The sequence below is a fragment of the Cladophialophora immunda genome, assembly GCF_000835495.1.
Source record: "Cladophialophora immunda strain CBS 83496 unplaced genomic scaffold supercont1.7, whole genome shotgun sequence".
In the NCBI taxonomy this organism is placed as follows: Eukaryota; Fungi; Ascomycota; class Eurotiomycetes; order Chaetothyriales; family Herpotrichiellaceae; genus Cladophialophora; species Cladophialophora immunda.
Window position 1 is genome coordinate 2,431,438 of NW_015622547.1, and position 22,377 is coordinate 2,453,814.

At 56.1% G+C, this 22,377-nt stretch overlaps 7 protein-coding genes across 8 annotated transcripts; 5 read left to right on the top strand and 2 right to left on the bottom strand.

Moving 5' to 3' along the window:
- Positions 1-223: 223 nt before the first annotated feature.
- PV07_11571 (uncharacterized protein) lies at positions 224-3,022 on the top strand. Its single transcript, XM_016399018.1, has 2 exons — positions 224-1,598; positions 1,650-3,022. The coding sequence occupies exons 1-2, from the start codon at positions 692-694 to the stop codon at positions 2,570-2,572; spliced, it is 1,830 nt and encodes a 609-aa protein (XP_016243580.1). The 5' UTR covers positions 224-691; the 3' UTR covers positions 2,573-3,022.
- A 149-nt stretch (positions 3,023-3,171) lies between these two features.
- Positions 3,172-5,049, top strand: PV07_11572 (uncharacterized protein). Its single transcript, XM_016399019.1, has 2 exons — positions 3,172-3,644; positions 3,789-5,049. The coding sequence occupies exons 1-2, from the start codon at positions 3,579-3,581 to the stop codon at positions 4,140-4,142; spliced, it is 420 nt and encodes a 139-aa protein (XP_016243581.1). The 5' UTR covers positions 3,172-3,578; the 3' UTR covers positions 4,143-5,049.
- PV07_11573 (uncharacterized protein) lies at positions 4,998-8,837 on the bottom strand. Its single transcript, XM_016399020.1, has one exon. It carries the CDS (start codon positions 8,450-8,452, stop codon positions 5,231-5,233), a length of 3,222 nt encoding a protein of 1,073 aa, XP_016243582.1. The 5' UTR covers positions 8,453-8,837; the 3' UTR covers positions 4,998-5,230.
- A 594-nt stretch (positions 8,838-9,431) lies between these two features.
- On the top strand, positions 9,432-11,362 carry PV07_11574 (3-carboxy-cis,cis-muconate cycloisomerase). Its single transcript, XM_016399021.1, has 3 exons — positions 9,432-9,786; positions 9,847-9,982; positions 10,100-11,362. Exons 1-3 carry the CDS (start codon positions 9,584-9,586, stop codon positions 11,123-11,125), a joined length of 1,365 nt encoding a protein of 454 aa, XP_016243583.1. The 5' UTR covers positions 9,432-9,583; the 3' UTR covers positions 11,126-11,362.
- Positions 11,363-14,802: 3,440 nt separating this feature from the next.
- On the top strand, positions 14,803-16,305 carry PV07_11575 (uncharacterized protein). The gene is made up of 2 exons (XM_016399022.1): positions 14,803-15,574; positions 15,689-16,305. Exons 1-2 carry the CDS (start codon positions 14,929-14,931, stop codon positions 15,988-15,990), a joined length of 948 nt encoding a protein of 315 aa, XP_016243584.1. The 5' UTR covers positions 14,803-14,928; the 3' UTR covers positions 15,991-16,305.
- PV07_11576 lies at positions 16,185-19,316 on the bottom strand. 2 transcript variants are annotated; one of them, XM_016399024.1, is made up of 2 exons: positions 18,455-19,316; positions 16,185-18,394 (listed from the first exon to the last, which is right to left on the bottom strand). In XM_016399024.1, exon 2 carries the CDS (start codon positions 17,350-17,352, stop codon positions 16,393-16,395), a length of 960 nt encoding a protein of 319 aa, XP_016243586.1. In that variant the 5' UTR covers positions 17,353-18,394; positions 18,455-19,316; the 3' UTR covers positions 16,185-16,392. The 2 variants fall into 2 exon arrangements, with proteins under 2 accessions (XP_016243586.1, XP_016243585.1); XM_016399023.1 differs by having other exon boundaries at positions 16,185-17,419; positions 17,472-19,316.
- Positions 19,317-20,913: 1,597 nt separating this feature from the next.
- Positions 20,914-22,202, top strand: PV07_11577 (uncharacterized protein). The gene has a single exon (XM_016399025.1). It carries the CDS (start codon positions 21,054-21,056, stop codon positions 21,891-21,893), a length of 840 nt encoding a protein of 279 aa, XP_016243587.1. The 5' UTR covers positions 20,914-21,053; the 3' UTR covers positions 21,894-22,202.
- The last annotated feature ends 175 nt before the right edge of the window (positions 22,203-22,377 follow it).

Here is a 22,377-nt window from a genome sequence, read left to right on the forward strand (position 1 = left end):
TGGAGTAATAACTGAGTTACAGCATTGCAAACCCGACTCGGGACTGAGCCTCGATAGGTGACTAGCATTTAGTCGCTTTAACTAACTGGTGGCATGCTTTCCGCCTGGACGCCCGCCGCCCACTGGTGGAGGCCTCCCGCCGCCCGCAGCACGCACCTGCAAAGTCCCAAGCCTTTTTGAGCCCTTGAACTTCTCACCTTTTTTTCCCTTCCTCTTCCTCTCTTGCTACCAACCCGGCCAACTTCACCAATCCCAGTCCCATTATTACCTGTCCAAGCGTCCAAGTCCCAGCATCTCTCTACATATCGCTCGAGGATCATCTTTTGCTCATGGCCTTCGCTGCTTTCTAGACGGCCGGGAGGTCCCCTCTCCGCCCTGGGGAGGGGGTCCTTCTCTCGTGGCCAGTCAAGCAGCTCCAGCAAATCCTCGTTTCGATATCTACTCTTTCGAGGCTCTACCGCGTAGGAGCTCCTGTCCACTATTGTCCTCGAAATTGCCCTGTTTGCACATCACAACGGCACCCAGCTGTCCTCGCGACACAAAGGTGCTGAGAACGATATTTTCACCCTCCGGACGACCTCTCCGCCCACACTCCCCCCGCGATCCCGCGATACCTCACCCACATACTACCATCTACTCTTTGCACTCGCCTTTTCTTGATTATTACAGAATTTCCTGCTCTTGACCTGCAATGTCTCGCCTTTACACCCGCAACTCGCGGGGTCGCCAGCCTATGCTGGGCTCCACCATCAAATTATCCAAGTCAAAAGAACATCCCAACGACACATATCAGCCGAAGCAGAAGAGGGGCAGACCTGCTCGCAAATACACAGTGACCAAGAAGTCGACTGGCAAAAGGAAAAAGGCAGACAGCTCGGCCTCGGAAGGGGACCTTTCGTCCGCCTACGGGTCGGAGACTGCAGATGATGCCTCGGACGAAGACAGCGAGGATGAAGCCGATGATGAAGACGACCTGCCAGCAGTAAAAGCCCCGTCTCGTTCCCGGAGATTGAATGGGGCGGGGCCAAAATATCAATCCATTTCGCGGGACAATATGTCCCTCGCTAGCAGCTCTGACAGCATGTTCGGTGATTTTGAAGACTACTATGAGGACGACGAAGACCCCAACCTTTCCCCCGAAGAGAACAGGAAGCGCTTTGAAGACAAGGTTTTTGCAGATTCCGACGATGACAATGACTTGTATCAGGCGGTCGATGACATTAGTGATTCGGACGACGATGGGGATGGAGACCAACTTCAAGAGCAGGAATTGCTCGCCATGCTGTCCGAGGAAGGCCAGAGTGATGCCGACTTCCTTCTCAACCAGATTGATGGCTTGTCCGCCTACGGGTTTGGGGACGAGAGTGAGGGTTCCATCTACCGCTTTCCCTCCTCCCAGGGCAGTGACAGTGCCACCGAAACCGCTCCCGAGAGACGGGTGCATTTCGCCACGGATGCCGATCCAACCATTTTCTTGCGCATGTCAGAGTCGCCGACCATTACTCGTGCCCTCCTGCCCTCAGCACTACCCGACATTGGATTCTCGCACCGCGGTGCTGACAGACGCGTTGGCGGGCTGGTCGACGATCTGGATGACTGTATGTTGTGCTGTGATTTGTCCATGTGCATGATGACTAACACCCCTGCAGCTGATCTGACCGACGACTGTTTGCCGGATGAGGCCCTTCAAAGCACGCCCCATGCAGCCGGCGAAGAGAAAGAAATGTCGCCCGCGGTGTCTCCGCCATCCAAGAAATCGAGCAAGAAACCAGCTCGACGTCGAGGTCCGCCTCGCGGCATCTTCATTGATGAAGGCGATAAGACTTCTGGCATCCTCGACTCCTCGGGCAAGATCATTCTCATGACCAACCCTCATCTGCTGGGTGAAGAGTTTGCCCGTCGATATGGAGCATCCCAAACGTCCAGTCCAGACGTAGGCTTTGCTGAGCTCATTGAGGAGAGCGATGCTGGTGATCGTGACTCTACGGATCTACTGGCTGGCCCGAGCGCAGACATCATGCTTGCCAGCTTCAATTCTGCGATCAATGACCCGTTCAATCAGGGGCAGGCCGTGGGCCCCATGGAGGCGTTCTACCCTACCAATAACTTCTTTTTCGATGACCTTTCTGTTGACCATGGTGATCTAGCTGGAGACTTCCAAACTGACGGACTTGGGGAAGATGTCATCAGTCTCACCGACGTGATCCAGTTTGACAGTGGTTCTGAAGACAGTGACGCTCCCACGTCACCCATTTTTGTGCCTCCCAATCACGAGCTTCTGAGCAATGATTTCGCTCACCTCAACAACGGCAATGTGACGGCGTTCCGGCGTAACGCCGACCCAGCCTTTGCGGCCATGAGTCAACTGCCATCGTATCTGGACATGGATTACTTGAGTTCCCCTCTGGCAACACCCGCACCCTCTCGCCGCCGGAGGAAGAATCATGTCTCGCCATACACCTCATCCCACTACAAAGGGGTGACACCTGTCCAGCGGATGCGAGACCCCAATCATGGACGATCTTCTGATCCTGTAACTCCTGCGAAGAAAAAGCGCAGGCTTATGACTTGATGAAATGACGACGACATGACAGTCTCGTTTTCCATGTCTCATGTGCGGCCGTCCTTTCGGGCGAGTCATGTACTGCTTTAGGGTTCGAACACCGGCGTCGAGCTGAACAGGGTGGACCATTTTTTCGAGTTCCCTTGCAATGACGGGACCTGGGTTTCTTCTCATTGTTTGGGGCTCAATTGGCTTTGGACTCGACACGAACTGAAAAAAGAAAAGAAAAGAAAAAAGGTTTAGGGAAAAGAAAATGTGCAAGTTCTATGATACCATGCTGGTGGACGAATTTCTACGACAAGTAGGATGTCGGTTTGTTCGTTGTCTTGTGTGCTTTTCCAGAAGGGGGGACGGGGGATTGATCACATTTCCGAGGCGATTCTCAGATTCTCAAGATTTCCCATAGAGAGTAGTAGAATGCTCTTCATTCGCTCAATTGGAAGGATTTCAGACATTAAAGGACGTATGGGCATTGACGTCGCCCTGCTCAGGTCTTTGCGGAGTTCACCAGAATCTCCTTACCAGCATGATGTCATTCGATGAGGCTGGTGCTGGGTGGAGTACGGAGTACCAAGTACAGAGTAGTGATATCCATCTCGCCAGCCAGCCAGTCTGGGTTGACACCAAGATATGCAACTCGGTTCCCAGCATCGAGTGTGCGCAGCCCCTATTATCGCAGGTCGAGACACGACCCTTTGAGAAATGCGTCAAAGCCCCTCGCGCTCCTTCCTCGACCACCCCCTTCTCTGCTGCGACTGCTCAGCCGGCTGGTCCGGGCGTCTCCAGGAACCATGTCGCTGGCGATTCTCCTCTGCCTAGAGTAGTGACCTGACTGCCACTCCGAGCTTTTTACTTGGAACTGCTGGTGGCGACAATTATTCGCCATTTGGGTCGGGGAACTCGAAAACTTTTTTTTACTTGGCCGCCCTCGGTTCGGCCTCTGCCCTTCACAGACGCGCAGGAAATTAATATCGATTCGCCTTCGAAAGACACTACGCGCGAGGTTGCGAAGATCATGGCGTGGTACTCCCTCCTCCCGTCTCATTTGACCACCTACGAAACATGGATTGTGCGTGCATTTGTAAGTTGGCGCCCCTTGTCCACCTCTCCTGCGAGGCTCCCTTGCCCCAGCATCCCTCGCTTTCCTTCTGCCGTGCCTCTCCGCACCGTTTCCTTGCCTGCCGCCGTCGAAATATCCTGTGACACTAATGGAATGTGCTACCAGTTGATTCTGGCGATCATCAATTTGGCTCCCTGGCTCCTCGCCATCCTCTACGACGTCCTGTACTACATCGGCCGCCGGATCTGGCACGAAGTGCCTGTTTGGGGCGGCCGGGCCAGAGGGGAACACCGGCCACGAGCGCCCAGTCTTCGCGACCGGGCGAGAAGGATGAGTTTTAGAGATCTCGTGAGCGGGGGTATCGGAATGGGTGGTGGTACCGCAAGGGAAGAGCAGGATGATGACCTAGGGACTGAAAAGAGCAAGAGCCCGAAGGGACATAGAAGGGGACTAAGTGCGGAGAGTATAGAAGAAGAATACGAGGAGGAGATGGAAGAGGGGGACCAGCGCAGGACGTGACGAGTTACTGAGAGGTGAAACTATAAACGATATACGATCCGAGACACGAGGGGCACGACCATATGCCGTTGGACAGACCCTGTCACTATGATGGATATTCCTGATATGAGATGTGCCGGCACAATATCGATGAGAATGGCGAAAGCACCCAACGGCAGTGGCAGGACCCAATAACCACGCCAGAGTGTCGGGTGACATAAAAGCATATTGATCAAGTTATCCCGCGGGGAGTGCGGTTTCCAAAGGGACTCAACGCAGGAGCTATTGTTCATCTCGGGTTTCTTCACAGGACAGAGAGAGAAGCAGTTTGCACAAACGATAGCTCTGCAACGGACATTCTGGCTGGAGCCGAACGATAAGCCCTGTGAAAGCACCGGCCGGGCATTGCACAAGATCTTGAAGCCCTTAGTCCGGGGAGTTGGATGAGTGAGAACGCTCTCCCTTCTGCTTGCCTCGACATTTTGCCTTGCGTGTTGAGTGGGCAAGCGAGTGAGGAAGCAAGTCAGCTCGCAACATCGAAAGCGTCAATCCCGCAGAAGATGAAGAGGTTTACCACCCAAGGCTGAGTCCACGATACGACACGACGCACGACATACGTATGGGTGAAAGAAGGAAGAATGGCACGTTGAAAAGGGACGAGACAGGACAAGACAGGATACGTTGCATTCGGTTCAAAACACAATGGAGGGTCCCAGCCCGTATTCTGTAGGGATGCGAAGACGCGAGATGGCGTATCGCATTCCATATCATATAATGATATGGAGATTTCATTTATGGCGGCCAGGGAGCCAAACCAAGGAGTGCGAGGGCAGAGGAAAATCTCTGATAGCCATCTATTATCTACACAGATATCATCGCTAGGGTTACATAATCTTCATACCGTATGTCCAAAGTACGTGGGTTTCCAGTCACCTCCACGCTTGCTTTCCAGTAGGTGTCTATCTTCTTGAGGTACGACATGGACCATCCCCGTTCGCCCTTCTCTGGGCTGCAACACACATGAACCCCGCCAGCCGCCTGGACTGGGCGAACGTTCAATCGAGGGTTGCGTGATGGAGTGATGGAGTGATTGCGTGATCGAGCGATCCCTATCGGCCGGCGTAGCGGCCCTCGAAAGCGGCGTCGACATCTTCGTCGGCCTCGCGATTCCCCTTGTCGGCGTCGTCGTCATCATCCTCGTCCGAGCCGTCGTCCGAGTCGGAACTTGCTTCTTCGTCCTCTTCCTCCTCCTCTTCTGCTTCCTCGTCGTTGTCGTCGGCGTCGTCGGCGTCGGCATGGCTGTCGTCGTCCGGCTCGGCGGTATTGCCGCCTCTTCCAGCCGCGGGCCGTCCTGCCGTGGTCAACGCAGCGATTCTGCCTGGACCTTGGGCTTGCGGCGCCGAGGACGGGGGAAGAGTCGAGGTCTTTATCCCAGGGATCTGGTGGGATTGTGTTCTCGGGGGAGAGGGGAGCTGTTGTTGTTGCTCGTGTCGGGGTCCGGGTTCAGGACTCGGTCCGCTCGCGGCGCGATCTCTCCTGTCATCACCTTCTCCTTCCCCCTCGCCCTCGCCCTCGGAAACAGGCGTGCTCGCACTGCGACTCCGTGACCCCGACCTGCTCGCCTCGCCATCGTTCGCTCGACTGGCTCCGCGAGCAGCAGCAGTGGTCGCAGATTTCCCGGCGCGCTCCAGGTCCTTTCTCTCGCGCCTCTTCTTTTCCCTCCTCTCCGCGGCAAGGATCGAGGCTTTTCTCTCCCTGCCGACGTTGCCGCGGAAGATTGCCGACGGTCCAATCGAGGCGGCCGTGCTCGCGACGCTGCTTTCCCTGCTTCCTTCGCGCCGGTCCCGCTCGCCGCCGCCGGGTCCTGGAGTCGCGGTGGTGTCGCTCTGCGCGGCGACGCTCTGGCTGCGGCTGCGAGCCTCGCCGGTCACGCTGCGTGACTCGCTGTCCTCGCTGGTCGTCGACGACATGCCGTAGATGGCTTCGAGGGCGTCGTAGTTGATCCGCCGTGAAAACGTCCGGCGGTTCATGAGCATCAGCCTCATGGATTTCGCGGCGCTGCGTTCTCTCCCGCCGACGGTGGTGTTGTCTTGGTCTTCGCCGCCTTCTCCTTCTTCGTCCCCTTCATTCTCGGCCTCTGCACCCCCCTCCACATCGGCCCCCTCGTTTCCCCCCTCACCTTCCTGGTTTTTCCCTCTTCGTCTCCCTTCTCGCTGCTCCCGCAAATAGCTGACGTCTCCCCGACGGCCCGGTCTCCTCGTGCCGTCCTTTCTCCTCATCCGCTCCATTTTCTTCCTCCTCTCCTCCTGCTCCGGGTCCAAGCCCCTCGCCCTCATGTCCGCCTCCTTCAACTCTTTCTTGATCTTCTTGGCATGATCCTGCCGCAGCCAGTCGGCATTCATGCTCACCCACACTCTTTCTTTCACGCGGGTTTCCTGCTCAGACAAGAGACACGTAGAGACGTCTTCGTCGGAGTCAAACTCTGCGGCTTTGAGAGTCGGGGAAAGGGAGACAGTGCCAAGGTTACCGATGTTCGTGTTACAGGGTGGTCCAGGTCGCTTGTCTTTCGGGTGCGGGGGCACGGTCTGAGTTGGATCGATCGTGAGATCGATAGTGGTTGGTTCTTGTCCTGGTTGTCCTCCCGGTTCGGAAGTCTGGTCGCCATTGGGCGGTTGCGCTTGTCCTTGCCCTGTCGGAGAAGGTTCGTAATTTGGGTCGAGCTCCGGGTTGTCGCGTAGTGCTTCTGCAATGCCCTCTTCGATTTCGGTTTCAATCGCTATCTCAGCGGCCGACGCAGGCGGCGCTTTCCAGTGCGCAGACTTGTGTCTTCGTTGTCGAGGCTGAGAGGAGCCCGAGTCCTCTTGTGTCTCGTCTCTCTGTGTTGAGGAAGGTGTTTCCCCTGGCGGTGAACCCGCTTGTTCGCGTTGTGATTCAACAGGTGTGTCATTAGTTAGGGATGGATCAATGACGGCACGACGAGCCGGGATCTCTGGGATCTTGTAGCCTTCTGCGTCAATACGAACACGCTTTGCCGGCGGTGGCTGTCCTTCGTCTGATTGCTGTGTAGCCTGGGGTTCGGGGCTTGTCGCATCGCCTTCGATTTCAGCGGCGGTCTCCGGAAGAGGAGCCTTTCTGGGCCGGCCTCTCTTCTTGTTTTTCGCTTTGGGATTTAGGGCTTGTTTGATGACGGGCGGATGCTGCTCGTCGAGCGGATGCGGGGTGTTTAATTCCGGGATCCCTTCGCTCCTGAATTTTGTGACGGAGAGTTTACTGGCCTGCGTGTCGTGGAATTCCTCGAGTCGTTTGTTGATGGTGATTTCGGTGACTTTTGCCGTGAGCACGACCTCGCGCGTGGTGCGACGGTAGTTGTTCATTCGCGCTGCCAGAATGACCGCCGCACCGCAGACACCCGAAGGTCTACGGCCATGGCCAATCCAGTCACGCTTCATCCGCTTGACGATGTTGATAGCATCACGTTTGATCTTGTCCCGGTCGTGCTTGTCGAAATCCAGCTCGTCGACAAACCGGGGTACAAGCGTCGCCGGATCCATACCCCAGAATTCTGCAGAGCCATCCAAACGAAAGCCCCCACCCCTTTGGATGAATACTCTCTTGACCAGGTCCTGATACACCCTGCCCAGGGCGAAAACATCCATGTTCATCTTCTCGGCGAAATCAATCAACATGAGGCTGTACATGGGTCTGGGTTGCCCCTCGACCTGCTCGGTTTTGCGTCGACAAGCGGCATAGAGACAGGCGACAGCGACACTCTCAATGGTTCTCCCCTGGATAAAGCTAAGGCTGTTTGCGACTTCAAAGAGCCTCTCGGCCGATTCGACCTCGGCTTGTCGGATACCAAGGAGAGCGATGTACGAGGCCATGACGTTCTTCGCTTGGGCTTTTGAGCGTTCGCGATTCGGTGGAGCCTCACGGCCAACATTCGCGAAACCCCCGCCATGAAAGGTCCTCTGGTGAGACTGGTTTTCACCGACCTGAACACCAAGGGCGGTGATGCGGCCAGACTCGGTCTCGCCGAATCCCTGTTCGCTGACAAGGCCGGACTCTTCTTGTACCAGGGCACCACAGCTCTCGCAGATGAGCCCTTGGTCACTGTAGACGACCTTGGTGCGATCGGGACAGTCGGGGTTGGGACACAGAGGCTTTGAGCGAGCCGGAGGCTGGCTGACTGGCGTGGGTGCTCGTACGAGTGTAGGGGTTGAGGCCCGAAGAGAACTGGGTGCTGGACTGCCTAGGCCTTCGATGCGGCCACGATAGTTGGGCCGGCGGTGTTGGCCTGGCCTAGGCTTGGGTGGGGGGGGCTTAGGCGGCATCGTAAAACCGTCGTTCCAAGGACGAGGAGACGGTTTGATCAAGAGGAGTGAGCTGGATCGTGGTGACAGCGGACTCTCGCGAGGAGCATATTTAATAGCACACGTGACTCAGACCGGCGGTGATCTTGTACGCTTGGAGCGTCAAGGGATGAGTCGACGGTGACTGAGATCGAGCATGAGCTTCCGGTGGTAGACGTGGGGTGTGCGGCAGTTATCTCGCTTGATCTGTGTTGGTTCTGGTCGAGAGTCGTTGGTGATCGATGCTATCTCGAAGTACACGAGATGGCCCGAAAGAGTAAGAGATGTGGATTATGATTGGAGGAGAAGGGCGATCTGGGATGCAGGAATGAGGAATGAGGAAATGGTGGTGGAGAGGACGAAGGGAATATGGTATTGCGAAAGTGATTCGAAAAAGTGGTTGAGAATCTGACGGCAAAAAAGGCGGCGGGGCGGGGCAGCGCAGGCCACTGCCAAGACTTTCCCACTGTGATGCCATCGATAAAAAAAAGGGCGACAACATCACACCAGCTCCTCAGTATATTAGGACTGCAATCAAGATCATCCACGGGCCTCAACAATGTTCACCCAGATGCTTTTCAGAAAAATGATTCCGTCAATCGAACGTCTCGCACGGCAAGGCTGGCACGTGACCGGCAAGGCTAGGCCTGAAATAGACATGGCTTGGCGCCCACACAGCGCCCGTTCCTGAATCAATCGTACTGAATTTGAGCCTTCGCTTCACGAGGCACTTAATCAGCCATTTGAGACGTCATCTTGTCTCGTAACACTTCGTCCTAATGACCTGGCATGTGCGACTGTATGGATTATCGCAAGACTCTGGTACGTTGGCGTTGGTCGTCTTGTAAGATGCAGCCTCGTTTGATGGAGAACCTCGAGCCCCGCGAGGCTCGGTTCCTCCCCGCACGAGGCTGCGACCCCGCACATGCATAAACAAAGAGGCAGTCAGAAAAGGCCGCAAGTTCCACAGAATCCAGGAGATTCTCCGGTCACGTTGACTGGAAGAACTTGATATTCTCTATCAAATTGTATCCCCATCCATGAGAACAACGGGAGATCTTGAAGCTAAGCGCAGCTAACGAACCAAGCCCACATTCTCTCACGGGGAACACGATGTCGGTCTCGGCACTTGATTCACGCCTGTTCCAGAACCTCTTTGGCACCCAAGAGATTCGAGCCGTCTTCGATGATGAAGCATACACTCAGCAAATGGTCGATGTTGAGCTTGCTCTAGCCCGGGCACAATCCAAGATTGGTGTGATCCCGGCCGAAGCTGGAGAGGTCCTCACCCAAAAGCTCACCGAGGAAGGCTTCCGGTGAGTTTCGACAGCCAGTTCCCCCCCAAATCAAAGTGGGCGCTCATCTACGGGTGGTAGTCTGGACTTCGACCGTCTTTCGCGCGAGACCGAGATTGTGGGCTACCCGGTCCTCCCACTCGTGCGACAGCTCGTCCAACATGCCTCTGGTGAGATGGATAAGTATATCCACTGGGGAGCCACTACACAAGACATTGTAAGTCATCGTATCTGCAAGACCCTTGGTGGAACGCCGGACTATCCTGTCATCCCATGCCAGGCCAATGTCTGTGCCACTGTCCGCCAGTGCTCTAACGGCTCGAGTTCAATGTAGATGGACACTGCCTCCGTGCTTCAGATGCGCAAAGGGTTAGAAATCGTCAAACGGCATTTGCAAGAACTGGAAAACATCTTGCGAACTCTGTCGAAGAAGTACCGCGACACGCCCATGGCTGGCAGGACGCATCTTCAACACGCTTTGCCATGCACATTCGGCTACAAATGCGCCGTCTACCTATCCAGCATCCTCCGGCATTCCGAGCGCCTCCGGGAAATCGAAGGCCGCTGCCTTCTCGTCCAATTCGGCGGCGCGGCCGGGACGCTGGCGTCTCTGGGGTCCGACGACACCGGCATCCGCGTGAGGGAGGAGCTCGCAAAGGAGCTCGGGCTGGGCAACCCCAGCATCACCTGGCACGTGGCCCGCGACAACGTGGCTGAAATCATCAACTTCCTCGCCCTCGTGGGGGGCTCGCTCGGCAAGATCGCCTACGACCTGATCCTCATGTCGTCCAACGAACTGAGCGAGGCGTCGGAGCCGTTTGTCCCTCATCGCGGGGCGTCGTCGACCATGCCGCAGAAACGAAACCCCATCTCGAGCGAGGTCATCCTCGCGGCTTCGAAGCTCCTCCGCGCGAACGCGGGCCTGGCGCTGGACGCCATGGTGACCGATTTCGAGCGGGCGTCGGGCCCCTGGCACCTGGAGTGGGTGGCCGTGCCCGAGGCGTTCGTCCTGGCCGTCGGCGCACTGCACCAGACGAACTTCGCGCTGGGCGGCCTCGTCGTCAACACGGACGCCATGATGAAGAACCTGCTGTCCACGCGGGGCCTGATCGTCGGGGAAGCCGTGATGATGGGTCTGGCCCCGTTCCTGGGCCGGCAGCAGGCCCATGATCTGGTCTACGAGGCCTGCAAGGAGTCGATCGAGAAGGACCAGGCGCTGTTTGACGTCTTGAAGGACCGCGCCAGCATCGCCGTCTACGTCTCGGAGGAACAGTTGAGGCAGCTCTGTGACCCGGCCAATTACCTGGGGGCGAGCCAGCTGATGGTCGACCACATTCTCGGACTCGGAACGACAAGTTGATGCACCCCGAACGCATCGGTGAACACTGGGGGTGCAATCCGCAATGCTTTGTAATTGATGGTTGTGACTGGAGAAACTCGCACCAACCAGAGGAATTCTGGCTGATGCGGGCACATGGCTATGTATCTACCGTACCACCGAACGCCTTATTTCCGGGGCAAAATTTAGAACTAGAGGCCAGGCCGCCCTTCTCCACAGGGCTAGCTCCGTACAGAATGCATAGAGTTCATCTCGAAACAAGCCTCTGGCCTTCTCCTCACGTTAGGTTTGTTGTTCGATGCGGCCGCAAGGCTGCCAAGCACAGGAGTTTACGAGAGATACTTCCGAACCACCGCAGGGACCGTACCCAATCCTGTGCGAAGAAAGCCAGCGGGATATGATCAGGTATAGCACGCAATGAATCTATATGGATGTCCGAGGCATATATATGCATGCAGATGCTCTGGTGAAGGGACGCATTCTCGGACTGGGCTCTGTCACATCGATGCTGTCTTTCCACTCAAGATATTATTGTTATTGACCAACAGCAAGATTGACGAAAGACCACAATGTCTGCCTATCTCCTGACAGGCGCCGGTCGCGGGCTGGGACTCGAGTTCGTCTCTCAGCTCTCTCAGCTCCCTCAGGATCAAGTTTCCATCATCTTCGCAGCAACAAGATCCGGTCCTTCAGACGCTTTGCAAAAGCTCATCGATCATTCTAACGGGAGGGTCGTGCACGTGCCGATGGTCATAACGAACAAGGACAGCATCAAGACAGCGGTGTCCCTGGTCGACAAGGCCCTTGCCGGCAAGGGCCTCGATGTCCTCGTCAACAATGCTGGCGTCATGCCTCACTCCATGACCGGCATCGAGACCATGGATGACCTTGCGCATGTGTTGAAGGTGAACGTGGAGGCCGTCCACGAGGTGACGGCAGCATTTCTGCCCCTGTTGCGCAAGGGTGAACAGAAGAAAGTGCTGAACATGTGAGTCGCATGACCGTCATCTCTTGCCTCAACGCAGATCATGACTGATTGATGTGATTACCGGCGCAGTACGTCCACTCTTGGGTCCGTAACAATGGCCCCCCAATATGGGTTCGCACCGGTTCCAGCGTACAAGGTGTCCAAAGCGGCTCTCAATATGTTGACTATGCAATATGCATTGGAGCTGGGAAAGGAAGGCTTCACATTCCTGATGGTGTCCCCTGGTGTAAGCTGAGCGTCCCGAGTCCTTGCCCGCTAATATCGTGTAGATTTGACATGGCTGACTGGAAACATTCTGAATATGCAGTACTTGAAGACCGACATGGGTGGAGATAGGGCCGATCTGCCGGTCGAGGTCGGAGCACGGGCTACCCTTGATATTCTGTTCAAGAGCACGAGGGAGGACAACGGGAAATACAAAACCATACATGTTCCCGGGTGGGAGAATGTGGACGGCCCGAATGTGTACGATGGCAGGGAAGTAGCCTGGTGAATTGATCAGCTGGAAGTGGACAGACTCACCAGCAGCCAGCCTGCCAGATTCCACTGGCGAAGGATGCACGGGTATTCAGCTGTGCGAGTACGGCGTTGCTGGTGGCACGCCTCTCCTTTGCTCCTGTTAGACCATGGTGTTGTGGCCACTGTATCTCAACTCTTTAAAGGCAGTCAACCTGCCCACTTGCTCATTTCCATCCTTTGAAGGATCAGCAACAAGGTAGACACCCACAGGAGCTGTTGACCCGGGAGGGCAGTGGAAAAGGCAAGGTGCTGGAAGATGAGGATGAGACATGTTGCATTCCACGACTGTTCAGGGCGGGACATGATCTGCTTTGTCTCTTTGACGGGCTGGGTTCATTGCAAATCCATCTGCTACAGTCTTTCAGTGGACAAGAAACCTTCAGCAGGAAGCGGCAATATGCCAGGAAGAAATCTTACTCTGCATCCAGTTTCTCCTGCCTCTATGCTGCGACGGCGTTGTTGTTCCTGCCTCACTGATTGTTTCCTTTGAGACACTCGCTCACTTTGCACCGCCTATCGAGAGACACTGCAGCTGCTTCTGGCTGAATCTGTGCCAGCTGCGCCATGGCTAGGTCTCTCTGTTTCTGCTTGGTTGATGGTGGCCTCCAACCATCTAGACGTCCTTCAGCCATATAAAGAGGTATGCCTCCCTCCAGGCTGAAGCGTATGGACAACTCCTCAACATCGACGCAAACAACTATCCAAACTCCTGTTATATTCTCAGCAACTTGTGCACACAAACATCTTATCAACCCACTTGCTCTGACAACCATGGCCGCATACGTCTGGAACGCCGATGCGACCTTCCGAATCACCGATGCCTTCAGAGGCGGCGTCATCTGCATCGGCAGAGCAGCGAAAAAGTACAGCGCGCGATGTGCTTGGAAAATTGACGACAAATCTCCTCCCGATGCGGCGGCAGCTCGCGAATTGCTTCGAGTCATGAGTGCGAAGCCCCCCGACGCCGTCACTTCCGCGAAAATCCAAAAGCTTGCCGGTCACTGCCTGTGCAACATCCACAAGGGACAAATGGACCAAGCCATACGAGACCTGAGAAGCTACCTTGCTGTGGCCGTCCAAGCATACGAGCAGTATGAGAACGCAAACCGACAGCATAAGGCGTTCCGTGACCGACTGCTTGAACCGCTGGATCTTGAGGATGGCGAACAGAGTGACGAGACCGTGGTCGGTCGAGTCAGAAGCCTGGCCGGGTATCAGGATCAAGAAATGAAATGGGACACATGCTCGGCCAACCAGCAGACACCGTATCTGGGGGATGCAGTGGACGAAATCAAGTCGACACATGGCGCTCAAACTCCGGCGAGACGAGACGCGCAGTGATTATCACGGTCACAGTGGGATGGATCAAGGGGACACCTGGGATGCTGTTTGGAACTGGAAGCATACTTGGTCATCTGGAAAAGGACTTGTCTACTCGACACAGGTCTCGCCAGCAACGTCACCAATGCTTGGGAGTGCTTGGAGGTGCGTATTTGGGTCAAAGGAGTCGTATCATGGGAGGCCTTCAATCTTGGGGCGCTGGCGTCACTGGTCTTGATGAAACAGGAACAGAAGGGATTGTCAGAACTGGCAGGGGAAAAAGAGATTGACCAGTGAGATGGGCGGGAAGCTGTCTATGTATTCCGTCCCTGGCGGATGATGGATACTAGGATACGGTCGACGCGGTGGATAACCCGCTATACCGCATACGCAGCAACAATCCGACCCTGTCAAGCATGGATACGAGGTACGGGCGCATCACGGGCGTGTCAGCCCCCTCCAAGATGCCCAATAGGCCCCTAAGCGACGGCTAGTTGAGGCTGTTGTCTCCATGGGGCGGCCTGAACCCTGCCAGACTAATCCTTTCGGGTACGTCGCTGCGAATTGCGAAGCTTTAGCGATGCGTCTAAGACTGAGGCTTGTCCTGCTAAACCTCTTGGTCCCATGTCTCAAAATACCAATTGTCCCATGCCACTCCAGCAGAACGCGGCGGCCTGTTTACTGATGCAGACCGACGTGTTGTCCAGGGCGCAGCACCACGGCGTCAACAAGGCTGAAGGGGGGGCATGGTACTGTGATGGATACCCCTTTGCATTGTTTCGAGAAGGCAGGGGGGTGGGTAAGGATATGTTGCTGGCTATAAGTACCTGATAGACAGCCCACTGTCTGAACGGTAAGGCATCTATCGCAGAATCCAATCCAATCCAATCCAATCCAATCCAATCCAGTTCCTACACCCTTTCTTTATACTAACCCTCGACCTCGACCTCTACCTCTCCCTCTCCCTCCCCCGCCTCTAGCCACAGCCATCATCACCATGTCGACTCCAGCCAACTGCACCATCGAGACCTGCTCAGTGAAAGAGTACGGCCAGATCGAGTACATCCCGACCTTGGTCGGCAATGCCATCTACACGGGCATCTTCGGGCTGCTGCTCCTGCTGCAGCTCTTCCTGGGCATCCGGTACCGCACGTGGGGCTTCATGGTCGGCATGGCGTGCGGCATCGTGCTCGAGATCGTGGGCTACGTCGGGCGGCTGATGCTGCACGACGACATCTTCGACAAGAACTCGTTCATCGTCTACCTGATCGGCCTGACCATCGGCCCGGCCTTTCTGACCGCCGCCATCTACCTCTGCCTGAGCCGCATCATCACCATCTACGCCCTCGAGCTGAGCCTGCTGAAGCCGCGCACCATCGCCACCCTTTTCGTCGCCTGCGACTTCGTCTCCTTGCTCCTGCAGGCCACCGGCGGCGCCATCGCGTCCACCGCCGACGACGACGCCTCGAACCAGACCGGCATCGACATCATGATTGCCGGCCTGGCGTCGCAGGTCGTGTCGCTGGCCATCTTCATGGCCATCTGCGGTCACTTTGCCTGGAAGGTGTTCAAGAACCCCGACAAGCTCAACCCGGAGCACGCTGCCTTGCGGCGCACGCTCCGTTTCAAGGGCTTCCTGGCCGGTAAGTTTTGCGCGCTCCTCCCTCCCTCCCTCGAACCTCTTGGACATAGTCGTGGAGGTGCATAAACGCGCAAAGAATGTGCAGTGTGCTGACCTACTCCGGCTTGTTTTCCAGCTATCGCCATCGCCGTCATCACCATCACGGTGCGCTCGGCCTACCGCCTGGCCGAGCTCCAAGACGGCTTCGACGGCCAACTGGCCAACGACGAACTCGTCTTCATGATCCTCGAGGGCCCCATGATCATCGCCGCCGTCACCGCCCTGACCATCTGGCACCCGGGCTTCGTGCTGGGCGCCAAGCTGTGGGAGGACGCCAACTTCCACTTCCGGTCCGGCAAGACGGATCTGGGCCACTACAAGGAGGTCAACGACAGCAGCGCCGAGCAGATTGCCATGCCGTCGCTTTCGCAGGCCTAAGCGTCCCCGCCCGGCAAAAAGAGCGGAGCGCGGGTTGGAAGGAGAGGAAGAAGAGCGCGGACAGATACCCCGGCCAACCCACCCATATATTCGCAGAAAAGAGCAGGAGGATGTTTGTGCCGTCTCCTCACGGGGGCGGTGGGTTTAGGCGTGTGTCTGTTCCCCCCTTGGACGGATGGTAGATGACACGGGAAATGATCATGAACGGCGTTACCTGGGTAAAACAGATCTTGAGATACCAATTTGTTTTCATAGATGCGGGATCAAATCACACACCTGACAGGACATGGTGTTGGTGGAAAATGCCAAAGTTACAAGATTTACCTCGCTGGGGCCCTAAACCCATGCACTTACACTGTACCAATCCTGCTCCTTCGTCTCTGAGACACCGATACCGCGAGCTTACAAATTCAGCATCTCGGCGAGCATGTCGTCTGACATCCAGCGAAAACAGTCAAGTCCATCCTCCAGATTCGGCTGCGGCTCTGACACGGCGTTGCTGCTAGTGCCCGGCGAACACCAAAGGGAAAAGTCCATCTCTGCGGCATTGTGCAGGACGGTTCCAGCATCATCGGACCCCCTGGCCTCGATACCGGCGGATGCTGCCGAGGGAGCAGACCCGTCGTCGCTTTCGCCCGATCGTCTCGAGGAACCCCTCAGTCTGCCCATGGTGTCGTACAGCAGCGACGCACCCAGTCTGGTCTCGACCGCATCCGCACTGTCCCGCGGCGCGTCGTCGACCCCGAGATTCCGCGCCATGTCCGCCATCACCTCGGCGACCCGGACGAAATCCCGCGCGGGGCCAAAGCTCGCGAAGAGCCGGTGCGCCGTGGCGATGTGGGAGGAGGCCAGTTCTCGGTCTTCCCGCGCGGCTCCCGGCGCGGCGCGGAGGAATTTCATCAGAAAGACCACGGCGAACACGACGAGTCGGAAGTAGAACTTCGGATAGTGGACGACCAAGCCCTGTCGATGTCCTGGCGTCGCAGACTCTCTGTTCAGTTGGGAGATGGTGTGGATCAAGGACACCGCTGAAGGGAGGCCGAGTTGGATGGACACTCGAGCCAAGTCCGTGGCGTAGGTCCTGTCGAGGTCTCCGGGACGACTCCGCCTTCGGGATGTAACGGTGAGACACAGCGAGAGAAGGTATAGTTTGGCGCCGAGGTGCTGGATCTCCAGCCTCGGAGACCAAACGTCCCCGTAGGCTGAGCACAGAGTGTCGAGTTCGTTGTTGAACAGGTTCTGGAGTGTGCAGCATGTGCCGCTGTCGACGTAGCCGGAAAGTGCATTGGAATACTGCACGACTTGACGTTGGATTTCAACCTGCACCAGGAAGGACCGCGGGACGTTTGGCTCTTTTGCCATTGATGAAGTCGCGTTCAGCTGTGAAGGCGATGAGAGGTGTGGCCGTATCCCAAGCCAGACACTAAGACTAGGTCACCATCAGCGGACTGCGAGTGGCTTGCCGGCCCGTCTCACCGTACCTTGTGCTGGTGTTGAAGCAGGTTAGCCAGGTCATCCGCCGCGAGAACACGCTCATCTGATGGACGTTGGTCGTTCCGCCGATCCCGGGATACAGCATTTCCGGCTGTCGCTGATCCAGGCCCATCTGCAACGCCGCATTCATGGCAATGCCGCAATATTGCCAGCTTGGGTCTCGGCTCTGGTGTGATCCTGTATTGGGCCAGTGACAGAATATGAGAATAGCCTGGATCGTTCTGAAGTCTCGGATGGGGGAGAGGAGGTGCGTCGTCAGCAACTGCTCATAGGGCTGTGAGGTCAGTTGGAACACATGATTGAATGTGGGATGTCGATAAGACGCAACACGCAGCACCGTCCAGAACAGGAAGACATTGGAGTCGTGAAAGTCTGCCACAGATGTAACTCTGTCGAGCATGGGCAAGTGCGGGTGGTAGTGGTGTGCGTAGCTGTTTACTGTGCATCAATTTCGTTTCTGCGCCGTTCTCGGTGTTCTTGAGCAACTCACAAACTGAGCAGCTCCGAGACATTGCGGTAGCCAAGCACAACATCGCCCAGGTACCAGCTCAAATGCTGTCCGGTTGCCGCGTCAGACAGCTGCAACCAATCTGCGCCAATGGAGACGTCTGAGTGCGCATCGCTCGCATCGTCCGGCATAGTCTCGGAAGAAAATGCAGACAAGGATTCTGGCGCCGAATGCGCGATGTCGTTGAGCACGCCGTTGTCTTGCCTCGCCATCTCTGCTTGCCGACTAGAATCACCCGTCCGTCCATGTTAGTACAGGTCCTTGGAATCTTCTCCCCCACGAACAAGACCCATACAGTCCGACATTGACCCGTCTGAAATTCGAGTCGATCCTGCAGGAGAGTCCATTCAACTCGCACCTGGAACAGGCAGCCGGAAACCTTGCCGCAGCATCACATCGAACCTTGTTCGCACCGTAAGCCGCGCTGCCACCTAAGTTGAAGAGACCAGGCCAGGGGCGTACTTTTGTCTGTCGGCAGGATGTGCAAGTTCTTACTCGTCCTCGGCTAGTCGCGGTCCATTGAGACGTCCACGCCATAGTAGTAGTGCCACAAATGCTTTCTTGCCCTTGCGCGTGAAGGCGTGCGGAAGATTCTTCGCGCGCTGGAGGCTTCCGATCGCTCTGGCCCATCCCCCATCGACTGGCAGCCCGAGTCACGGACTCTTAAAGTCTGTGGCATCAGGCAGCATCATTCTTTCCTACCGTAGGCCGGGGTATGGTTTGGGTGCAGAGGTGCTCGAGTTGTCATCAAGCTAAAAATTGGCAGTCAGGGCCATGAGCTGGGCCTGCATCTGCATGCTCCAATCGGGAGCGCCAAGTTGGGTTGCACAGCCTCGCCATCGAGCTAAGTGGGCAGAGATGCGCATCTTGTCGCGATTTTCAATCCAATCTCAGTGTTTCTGGTATGTATTTGGTAGAAGGGGATGCACCGCGATTCTGGGCCACTGACTCCAAGTCATCATGACAACAACCTCGTCGTTGCGTGTACCTTCCTTCTTCGTTCTTCGCAATGTTATCGTGTCAAGCCAGTCAGGACGGACCTGAAATACGCTCGTGTGTGAGGTGATGTCGAAGAGGGCGCCTTGGCACATGCGTCATGAGTGTTCCAATGCTCCATTCTTGGGCCGTCCAGAGCTTCGTTTCTCATCGGTCAATTGGAGCGTTCCTCGGCAGACAATCTCACGGCCACGCGTAATACGCAATTAGTTTGACTGACTGCAGGACGAAAAGTCTCATGTGGGAGCACGCCAAGCGCGCAGAGCTTTGTAGGATTCGCATGCCATCGTTGTGCCAGCTTGAACAGCGAACAATATGAACATCTTCCGTGACACAGTTGTGGACTGAAGATTTTCCTGCGGCTAGATGCACGTGATCCCAGGCACGTGCCAGGTAATTGCGACTCGACGGGGGAACATGATGCGTAACGCTACAGGGTTCTGGGAGCGTCTGAGTATCTGACAAGTAGGTACCCTGCAACTACCAAGTACCTAGTTAGGCAACGAACGTATAGGCATGTTAGGGGCCGTCTTACCTAAATCTTTAACCATGTCTGCTTAAAGCCTTAACTAAACTCTCAACGTGCCTTTTCCTACCAGGCACGCCTTCTCGATACGAAGGAGGACATAAGTACCTACATAGATATCTGCGAGTGACCGCTCATGTAAATACTGCGCTGAAACCACCACCACCACTTGGGGTAGATTCCCAGGCGACGAGTGAGTGTAGTCGATTCAATCCCAGCTCCAGGGGTCTCGAATAGGCGCTCTTATAGGCATGTTCCAAGCCAAGCCAGCCCCGACAGTCCGGTTCCGACAAATTAGGCTCAGCGATGACAGCGGCACCTAGGGCTTCCGACACCAACCTTGCGGGACAGTCGTACAACCACGGCTTGTGGGAATGGCATTCTCTGGGCGGTGAGTCCAACCAGCAGCACGTTCGTACCACGGTAAGCTCGCTTAGACGCTTGGCGGAATCTAACCATGTCGAATTGGGCTAGTCATCTCAATCGTTACGGAAATCGCCGGCGCCGGAACTTCGTCACAGCAATGTTTTGTATAGCCAACCCTGGTGTTGTTCTTCTCAGAAAGCGAGCCATTCTGTGAATGAATCGGGCAGGGAAGCCTCGTCGCGTAGCCTCGAACAGCATGGTGATCCGTGCCTTCTTAAGTGACCGGCGGAGGTGGTTAGAAAAAGCCTAGCCTCGCGCACCAGGCGGAGGATGCGTAGGCCATTGGTCTACATAGGAGTAGGAGGATCTCAACACCAAGGTTGGCTATACAAAACAGGCGGTGTCGAGGTCAGACTGCGAGATTCAATGGTGTGACTACGTAGCAACGAACGCGAGCCAAATTCGGCGGTGGCAGAATCCGCGAAGCATCTACAAGTAAGCGAACTTACTTTGGTACGAACTTGCTGTCAGACTTGCTGCCCAGAGACAGTCCCTCGACTTCGCTGATTACCGACGGTCTCTTGTCACATCAATATTTGGCTAGTGTACACGAATTCTCGGATGCAGCTATGTCGCTATCCAACCTCGTCGCCGCCTATTCTGCACAGCCAACCTTGATGCTGAGATCTGTCTGGTGTGTCCAGTCTCAATGGGTCATCATCATGCATTCATTACCTGGCGCGCAAGGCTACCTTTGGAGGGGGGAAACAGGTCCGCAAACGGCCTACCAGCCCAGTACGACCGTGCCAATCCAGGCAAGCCAACAAGGCTTCCCTCTTGAGCTAGAGAATAGCTGGGGTCTAAGATATCAAGACTGAGGAATGACTCGAGAAACCAGAAGCCCTCGAATGCAGAATAGCCACAAGAGACGGATTCTCGAGTCATGACACGGAAAATAGAAAACTAGCCTGATGGGGCGTGGTGAGATTCTGTAAGCTTTTCAGCGCGGTTGTGCGAAATTGCGGTCGACTTCGCCATCCGGAGGCATATCGACCTTTCGAGAAGGAAATCGCCCAAGGCTTTTGTTTCTGCATGGGGCTGGAAAGAGCATAGATCTCAGGGGGTAAAAGTCTTCCTAGGTACATCCTCGAAAAGGACCAGAGGAATTTCGCCATGCCGACACTGGCGGCCCAGGGGCAGACAGAAAACGATGCGCGGATGTCCACTGCCGAGCAACTGGAGTTCTGGGCCCAGCAATCCGTCGACGACAACGGCATGCTCGGCGGCTTCGCACACGTATCTCGTGTTGACATCCAGTTCTCTCGCAACTTCCTGGCCAAGCTCCGTAGGCTCCATCCGACCTCGACGCAACAAAAACTATCATCAGCCGGCAGCACCGGCCAGCAAACAACAAAATTCGCTTTCCGGCATTGCCTCGAGTCCGGGGCGGGAATCGGGCGGGTGACGCTGAACTTGCTGGCTTTCGTATGCGAGAGAATCGACATCATCGAGCCGATAGAGAGATTTACTGCCACGCTGACATTGCCGGACTCGCCGCTGGTCAGATCGGGACAGCTGCGGCGTGTCTATAACGTGCCTTTGCAGGACTGGACGGCGGAGTCGATGCCTTCCTACGACGCTGCCAAAGCGGTGTCTGCGGACTCGACGTCGGACGTGGAGGAGTCCACAATCGAGCAGGAGGGCCGTTACGACCTCATCTGGAACCAATGGTGTCTGAACTTCCTCTCGTCCCCGGACTTGGTCCGCTACCTCAGGAGCTTGATCCCTCTGCTCGCGCCCGACGGCTGGATCATCGTGAAGGACAACATCTCAACGGCCGCGGGCGGGGCAGACATGTTCTGGGAGGAGGACAGCAGCGTCACCCGCAGCGATCGGCATTTCAGGGCGTGCTTCGAACAGGCCGGGCTGACGGTGGTGAGGACGCAGTTGCAGACGGGGTTCCCCAAGAAGCTCCTGCCCCTTAGGATGTACGCGCTGAGGCCCGTGTCGTGAGAGCACGGAAGGTGAAGGGGGGAGGTCCTCTCGGTGTCGATACAAGGCTCGTGCGTGTCGTCGCCCTCAGCCATGACGCCAGGGACTCCTTCTGCACTGGACACCCCCTCCAATGCTGCAGTACTAATGGGAGGGCTCCCTGACAATATTTGCTGTTCTTGACGTCTGAAAAGTGGGAGAATTCGGATTCGGCAGGTTTAAAAAGGTGGACTTAGAAACGCTCCTTTCGAATAGTTTGTTAGAGCTCTCTGGACGGCGCCATACGTACGACAATAGACTTATAGGCTGACTAGGCCAATCATTGCCATTACCATCGGTCCCCTACCTTGATAAGGAGTGCGCGCTGACTCGTATATAGAGCCTACGGGTGAGTATAGGGCGGTATCAACCTCGTCCTGATCCGGGACGAGGCGAGTTGTAGCCCTTCCCTGATCTTGGCGTCTGGGCGCAGCGGGCAGCGAGCAGTGAACGGGGGCTGCGACAT